Source organism: Molossus molossus, unplaced genomic scaffold (genome assembly GCF_014108415.1).
Source record: "Molossus molossus isolate mMolMol1 unplaced genomic scaffold, mMolMol1.p scaffold_m16_p_20, whole genome shotgun sequence".
NCBI lineage: Eukaryota > Metazoa > Chordata > Mammalia > Chiroptera > Molossidae > Molossus > Molossus molossus.
The window spans coordinates 32,798,497-32,807,206 of record NW_023425356.1 but is presented as its reverse complement, the minus strand read 5'-3'; the positions used below and the strand labels follow the sequence as shown (position 1 = coordinate 32,807,206).

Genomic DNA, 8,710 nt, shown 5'->3' with positions numbered 1-8,710 from the left:
GGCGGGGCTTATTACAGGCGTTACTTTTATTTGTACTCTCGCGAGAGTGGACTAAGCAGTCTTGAGAGGGTGGGTTTTTCTACTGACGAAAAGATGTTGTGGAGCTTAACCCTTTCCTCCAGGAATCTCTATACCTGAGCTGATTACACCTTAGTGTGTTTGCATATCTTTTCCGTGGGTCAGACACGGTAACTTAAGAAAACCGACTAATCGCTGAACGCGAGCTTCCCTGGACCCATCCACATACTCCAGTGGACTTCTCCTCTCTCCTACCTCCCACCTATACCTTCTGTTGTGGTCATCTTGAAGAACCCAAGAGGAAACCGGCTCCAGCAGGACAATGGGTTATAAAAGGCGTGAAAAATTCAAAGGTTACATATAATTTATTCAGAGGTAGAGGCTTTTATCGTGGAGGTGCGTTTGCACATTTCAAGTGAACTTTTTATTTTATTTTTGTTACAGATGTTTCTCCTTTTTTACCCCATTGACACCCACCTCCCCATTCCCCCCCCCACCCCCCACCCCGTCCCCGGCTTTGTGGTCTATGTCCATTGGTTTTGCATACATGCATATAAGTTCTGTGGTTTATCTCTTCCCTCCCCCCACCATCCCCTCTTCATCTTCTGTGATGCTTGGTTCTGTTGATAAACCCCCTCTACGCAGATTTGGGCTTGCTACACTCAGGATGCAAAAGGAACAATGAGTATGGATTTCTTGAAAGAGAGGTAAATTCAGAGATGTCTTTATTTCTCCTTCACCTGGGGGTTAAATTCTTCGAACAGCTCTAATAGTATCTCCTCTTTGAAGCGCTATTACAACTCCCAGTATATCATAGTTGCCCCCTGTGCCTATATAACCCTCTTTATCCTTTTGGCAAGTATTGATTGAGCATTTATTTGCTAGACACAGTCCTTGGTTCTAGGGATACAGGGTTGAAAGGGGTCACATAAGCTAGCATCATCACGTTGCTGTAAAATGCAGTGGTTGTGTGTCCTGTACACCTCACCCTCTCTTGCGATTACAGTGAGTACTTGTTATACTGAAGGCAGGAATGGAATCATCTTCCTGTCTGCACACTCGGCCTGAACTGGAATGTGGATGACACACATGAGTCCTCTTCATTCTTTCTCCTTGTGCTGCCACACCCTCCCTTTAGGTAGCAATTGCCCTAGGGCCTAGGGCCATAGCACTTTATAAGTCTGACCTCACACTGTGCTTTCTGATGTGGCAAATGGACGTTTCCAAGTTACAGTCTCCTGTAACCTCAATGAGTCAATGTTTGCTGCAGCCATGAGTCTGTCCCCGGGCATCTGGTTGTTTTTGACAGGTCCTTTGACTCACTGACCATTCTTGGCATTCCTTTGCATTCTGAACTATGATTCTGTTTCTCCCGGTGTGGTTTGGAAGCCCCAACTTAATAATTTCCGACTTCAGTAAGTGCAAGATTCCGTTCCAATGTACTGGATTCAGGAACTCCTTCCCCGCCCTCTTTCCTTGAGCATATATGCTGCCGACGCGGAGGGCACCTCATTCGCTCTACAGGTAGCAAGACCTTTTGTTCTTTAGGAATACTAATGAATATTCGTCCTTCGGCACCTGAAGGGTGGGGACCAAAAGATAGGTTGTTACTTTAAGAGAGTTCGCTCTTCTTAAGGTGCCAAAACAGCAGCTGCGCGCAAGTATCGCGAAAACTGTAGCCACCAGCCACTTCTCGCGATGTTTGGCCCGGCGAAGGGTGGCCATTTTGGAGTCCACTCGGAGGCTGGTTGCCCCGGTGGCGTCTGCCATCCTGCTGCCGGGACCAAGGGTGGTCCCACGGGAGTCTGGCCCATGGGTGGCCTGACCGACATGCAGTGGCGGCTCCGCTGCAAAGCCAAGGATGGCACCTATGTTTTGCAGGAGTTGTCCAGCCGGACCCGGGTGCGGGAACTCCAGGGCCAAATTGCTGCCATCACGGGGATCGCCCCCGACTGTCAGCGAATCCTCGTCGGATACCCACCCGAGTGCCTGGATCTCAGCAACGGGGATGCCATGCTGGGGGATTTGCCCATCCAGTCAGGTAAGGGGGTCGAGGCCGGGGCCAGGGGCAGTCCTGAGAAGATGGCAAGGGGCGTGAGAGAGGGTAGAGAAACAGTGATGGCAAGGTGGCTATGGGTCAGCCGGGGGCTTTGAGGACAAGGCTGAGTAAGGATGGATTAAAGCTCAGAGAACTCTGACGGAGGCCAGGACTAGTTGAGACGGGGAGGTCCCAACCTATGTTAGAAGCTCACAGCCTTTGGAGTCCCCCCTTCCTCAGTCTGCTTTCTGGTTTGTCTTGAAAACGTCTCATTCATTTTTGTTTTCCCTCGGCGTCCACAAAAGTACAAAAAAGTAGGACCTCTTTTTCTGTCCTGATGGTTCTTTCCCCTTATATCACTGAAAGAATATAGCAGGTCTGAAGGATGCAGGATATTTTTCTTGCTTGCTTTCCTGGCTTGTTTTTGCAGTCACCTTCATATATACTGACTTTGTAGAGTTTGCTTTTACACATCCACCAAAGGACCTGTCAAGTTCTAAACAACATCAGTTATTTCTGTCCCGTGTTAAAGCTTGAATAGCAATATTGATCCTTGAAAGCTTTCCGCTGTTGTATCAGGGATCCTGTAAACACCAAACAGGCTAGATAACTTTCGGAAGGAGGAGAGTCCCCTAGTGGCGTAGTCTATGATAAACACCTTTCGGAAGATTTGTTCTTTTTGAATAGAGAGCAGGCAAAAGGAACTTTTGTTCTTGAAATGTATCTTTTTAAGTAACTATGAAGGTGTCCAATCTAGGCCCCTTCACAAAATTGGGACACAACCTAAAGTCTTTGCTCTTTGTTTTGAACTTTATGAAGATTCAGTGAACAAGACGTATTAACTTGGTCACTTGCTTGCAAAGCTGTATTGCCCCTAGAAACCCTAGCTTATACTTTAACACCTTCTGTTTGTAATTTACAGACTTGGCTAGTAAACACCCAGTTTCATCTATAATTCTCCATAGTCCTGGATTTGTTTTATTTTTAACAGGCGACATGCTGATCGTTGAAGAAGACCAAACCAGGCCCCACACTTCACCTTCATTTACCAGACATGGTGCTCCTGGTTATATCAGGGAACCTTTGCCTGTGCTTACCAGAACCGTGGTCCCAGCAGACAACTCTTGCCTCTTTACCAGTGTGTACTATGTTGTTGAAGGAGGAGTCCTGAATCCAGCGTGTGCCCCTGAGATGAGACGCCTCATAGCACGAATTGTAGCAAGTGATCCAGATTTCTACAGCGAAGCAATACTGGGAAAAACAAATCAAGAGTACTGTGAATGGATCAAAAGGGATGATACCTGGGGAGGGGCTATTGAGATATCAATTTTGTCTAAATTTTATCAATGCGAAATATGTGTAGTAGATACACAGACAGTAAGAATTGATCGTTTTGGGGAAGATGCGGGATATGCCAAAAGGGTCCTGCTTATTTATGATGGTGTTCACTATGACCCACTTCAGCGAAACTTTCCCGACCCTGACACCCCTCCTCTGACCATTTTCTCCTCTAATGATGATATTGTTCTTGTACAAGCACTGGAATTAGCAGATGAAGCTAGAAAAAAGAGACAGTTTACTGATGTAAACCGCTTCACCCTGAGATGCATGATATGTCAAAAGGGTTTAACTGGACAAGCAGAAGCAAGGGAACATGCCAAGGAGACAGGCCATACCAACTTTGGAGAAGTGTGATCTATGCATGATGAGGATTGAAGCCTACTACCTCACAGATCCAGAAGGTTCTGGGTTTTCCAATAAGCTATTCGTAACCTTAAAGAACAAAGGACACAATGCTTGAACCATCCTTTTAACTTACAACCACTAAGGCACTGAATTCCTTGTTAAGATTAAAAGTAGTGTGCAAGTTTACAGACGTTTGTCCACAGTGGTAATGCATGCCCTCTTTCTGCTGGGATGACAGAATGGGTGATTCTTGCTACCTACTGACACTAACCTGAAGATTTGAGTTTTCGTATTATAAACTAGCACCCAGCAGCATTAACTTGTAGAAGAAAACAGCTTCACATTTTTGGTAAAGCGGAAGGCCTCACGTGAGGCCACTGGACATAAACCACAATGTCTCCAGTAATTGAGTCCTTTTAAAAACTCTGAGTTAATAGTTTCTACATTATGAATTGATTCCTCAAATGAAGATGCACAGAATTGCCGAAACTGATTTTATATTGCAATTTGGTAGACTTTACAAATGTGTACTTAACCAGTTGTAAGTACGTTAGCAATTTTTACAGGGGTGAGTCTATTCCCTGAGAATGTTACCTAGCACTTGGGAGTTTATGTTACTGAATGTTACCTAAAAACAGGAACTGATAGTGCCCTATTTAGGATTTCTAGTGTACACAAGTAGAATGTATGAGGGAAAAGGTGCCTGAGCAGCTTAATGAAGCTTTAAAAGACTGTTGGCCTTATGTTTTAATGCAACTTATGTATTAATCTTTGTCACATTGGATCAAATTTAAAATGAAGCAGGGTATGTTTTTTTAGTTGACGTTCCAGGAAATCTGAATGCTTGAATTTTGCTTTTTCACATAAAGATATGGAGGGATTTAATTTCCTCAGGTTTTCGTTAAGAGCACTTCGTCCAATTCCTGAAACAGTCCTCTGAAGTGATAATGATAAGCTTTGGTTTTGTTGAGATTGTCTGTTCCTCTAAACAGTATTTGTTTTTATCTTAACCTTATCCTGCCACTAATGCTATTTTAATAATTCCACCTTTCTGCAAATTAGCACTTTGCTTATCTACGATCTTTCACTTGGACTTTTGAAGAGTTTTAAAGTAGCTGGGATAATAATGTTGAATGAGTTTCACTTCCAGAATAGGACAGTTTTTAAATTCTTGCCTTATCTGAATAAGCTTCTTCCTAATACTAAATGTGTAGCCATTTGCTTGGTGGGCTAACCCTTAAGGCAAACTCTCTAAAACACTTAGCTTCACTATGACATCTTCCAGATAAAAGTTTTCTACCTCTTTTTGTAAATCTTCTGAAGGTCAGGGATACTAAATTATAATTTGTTATGTATTATCTCACATAGCATGAAGAGGCTTAATGTTGTGAAGTTTTGTTATATTGGTCTCATTTTTTATTAAGTATCTCACTTAGAAAACCATTGGTATACCTTAAAGCACTTAAATCTCTTTTACCATATTTTTTTGACAAATATAAAATTGAGATTTACTTTTAGCACTTTCACTTAGTGGAGGTGGCCATAGTAAATTAGGGAACATGTCAATAGTTTAGGGGAAAAGTACCTTTAAGGGACAATTCATAAAGTATGCTTGAAATCATCAGATGACATGTTTTGAGTACCTTTTGTGTGAATAGCTGCTTTAGCTGCTTTATGGTCAATATAATTTAAAAGTGTTTAATTTTATATTTTACTGAGCCTTAAAAAAAACTAGCACTTGTGAGTTTATGTTACTTAATGTTTGGCAATCATAATGTGTACAAATGAATATGATTGAAAATCTCTTGGACCTGTCTGTCCTCCGGTCTAAAAGGTTTTTGTATCTCTTATTTCCCCCAGAAAATAGTAAATTTAAAACTGTAAGTTAAGAGTATACCGCTGGTAACATCCATTCAGTTGTTGGCCTTCCTTTCTTAGGTATTTCAGGAGCCAAACTTGACATTTACTAACTGGAATTTTAGAGAAGTTTATTCATGAGACAAATATTTATTGAGTAACTCGTAATGCACCATGCATCTATTGATGTGTTTCCCAACATAAATTTCTGTCACTTTATTTTTTTTAAATATGTTTTTATTGATTTTTTAGAGTGAGAGAGAAAGAAACATTAATGAGAAAAAAATATCTACTGGCCTCCTGCATGCCCCCTACTGGGGATCAAGCCAGAAACCCAGGTATGTGCCCTGACCAAGAATTGAACCAGTGACCTCTTGGTGCATGGACAATGCTCAGCCAACTGAGCCATATCGGCCAGGGCAAATTTCTATCACTCTAAAATTGAGTATATTCTGTCTACATTGGATTACTTTAACAAATGGAAAGAAAAAGTACCTGATATTTTATCAAATTAAACCCTTCCATTTAAAAAAATTTTCTTTATATATATTTAAGCTTATACTTTTATAACAAGTGTCAAGTGTTTATTCAGGGCATCTTATTTTATTCTAGTTTACCTGTTATCTAGGTTGTCCATTCACCAGTTGGAAACTGATACTCAAATTGCTCTCAGTAATGGCTCTTTAAATCTAATCAACTACTGAACTTCACCACTAGGACTTTAATGTTCTGATCATGGAAAATTCAAGATTGCAGATCATTTGATTTAATTATTGAGGATTAAAAACCTAAGCTTGTACTCATTCTCAACTCAAGCCTCACAGAATTTAAAGTGTTTTTTACTACACTTATTAAACTCTTGAAATTTATCCATGTGTAAATTCTAATCTTGAGAATTTAAAAACCTATGGATTTAGTACTTGCAGTGGGATTAAAATAAAATGTTTCTTAAACTTGCGCTTGAGCAGAATGAAACCATTCTTCCTACTCATTGTTTTTGACTGCCTTGTAAGAATATTTTTTTTAATTATAATAAGAATAGTTTACATTTGTGGCAGAATGAAGATTGTGCTTTCCCATCCCCCACTCCTTTCCATTACTCTTCTTTGGATTTAAAAATCAGGTGTAGGGCCATGAGGATGCACTTCTAGATAGAGTGAAGTACAATTATATTCTTGGGGGATTTTGTGGCATGTAGCCATATGAAGACACCAGTGCGGTAATGGTCCATGATTGATTTTTCAATTGTTTCCCATGCATGAAAAATGGGTACAGTCAAGTGATAGCCTTGAAAGTTTGGCTGCTGGTCAACTTGACCCTGTTGGCAAAAACTAATATAGCATGCCACTTGATTATTATATAAAGTTCAGGTTCCCAGAAAATCATAATCAGGAATGAATTATGTATCTATACATGCTCCTGAGTGCCCATGTCTAACTTGCTTATCAAGCGTATTCTTTCTATCCTATGTAGGCTTTAAAACATGGACATTGCAGGCTGCCCGAGCTAACCATTCTTTTCCATGTCTTTTTTTGGAGAAAAAAAAGTGGGGAATAGGCAAGATTAGCAGTGGAGTGATTTTTTCTTTACAAATCAGGTGGCCTTCCTAAACTTCCATATATTAAGATTTATGTTCTTTCATGTGTTGAAACCGATACTTGTTATTTTTTACAGCACTTTAAAAAATATGAAATAAAAGTTTACATGTTAGCCCTCTCCAGGGATCTTATTAAAGATACTAAAATACAAGTATTGAACTGCTTACAATCGGCTGTTCATAATTAGTAATTACCATCAATGCATAGTGTCTCCAGTGGTACAGCATTCTGGGGTTTTGATAACAGCACACAATTTCAGTAGCTATTAGGAGCATGTTCTGTGCCCTACCATTCAAAACGTTAATTCTATAACGTGATTGTTCTTTATCATTCATTGTACAGTGCAGTATTCAAATTTGACCTGTAGCTCAAAGATGACTATAACAACTTTGAAAAAATTAGATTTGTAAAACTCGTCCTTTGTTTCTAAGCAAACTTACTTTAAAGGAGCTGATTTTTGAGTCAGAGGCCTTAAAAGTATCATACGTAATAAGCAACATATTTTTAAGAGTACAATGAAACACTTGATTTGAATAGCCTAGTTTAAAATTATATTTCAGTACATTTAATCCAATTTAGAATAGAAAACTTCCCTGATTGTGGGAAAGGAATTTTTTTTTTCTTCTTTAAAAATTGGCTTGTATTTTGTTTACAGTGCTTGGAATATTTGACTTTGAAGAATTTATTACACTGATACTAAATTGTGGGGTGCTGATTTAGATCATGGTTCAGATGACTCCAAAGGAGATTGATAACCTTCCCATGCTATTTTATAGTGAAGGAAGAAAGGGGCAGGAGGATAAAGTACCACTTAAACAGAAGAGATCCTTAAATGCATTCCTAGTCATAAATTGTGCTTTTTGAAAAATTTTTTAAGCAATACCTTTGTGTGACCTTAAACCTCCTCCCCCATTTCTTGGCATAGAATGTAGCAGGGTAGTAACTGAAAAGCTGGTCAAAAAGTATAAAATCATGAATATAAGCATTTTGTTATGATGTTCTTTTATACTTATTTTTAAAAATACAGACCTACAACTAGTTTAGGAATAGTGAAGATATGATTTGGTTAAGTTGTAGGTTAAAGAAAAAAACAGGTTAACCTAAGAAAGCTTTAGAATTTCTACTAAAATAACATAAGCCTGACTTTATAACTGGTATATGCTATGTAGTGATTTGTAGCCCGTAAGTTATTTTAAAGGACCGGAGCATCCAATTCTCATCCGTTTTCCAGTTTACCTTGTGCCATTCAGGACTCAAGTTGTTTACAGGAAATATAATTTCCTTCACAAAAAGTAATTCTTCCTTTTGAAAAGTAAGGAATTCAGCTTAAGGTTCAAAATAAATATGTATAGCTTGTCCAGCGATATGTATTTTCCGTATTAATGCAGTAGAATACCTAAAGCAAGAAGAAAACCACAAGACCGTCACACCTAGAGCTTTAGACCACAGCTTGAAAAAGTAGTCGGGAAGAACAAAGTTCTTTCTTGTTATAAGAAAATATTTTTCTTAATGA

The 8,710-nt window shown here is 39.5% G+C and overlaps 1 protein-coding gene across 1 annotated transcript; it reads left to right on the top strand.

Annotated features, from left to right (window-relative positions):
- Window positions 1–1,701: 1,701 nt before the first annotated feature.
- On the top strand, window positions 1,702–5,910 carry YOD1 (YOD1 deubiquitinase). Its single transcript, XM_036272195.1, has 2 exons — window positions 1,702–2,059; window positions 3,048–5,910. Exons 1-2 carry the CDS (start codon window positions 1,717–1,719, stop codon window positions 3,749–3,751), a joined length of 1,047 nt encoding a protein of 348 aa, XP_036128088.1. The 5' UTR covers window positions 1,702–1,716; the 3' UTR covers window positions 3,752–5,910.
- Window positions 5,911–8,710: the final 2,800 nt, after the last annotated feature.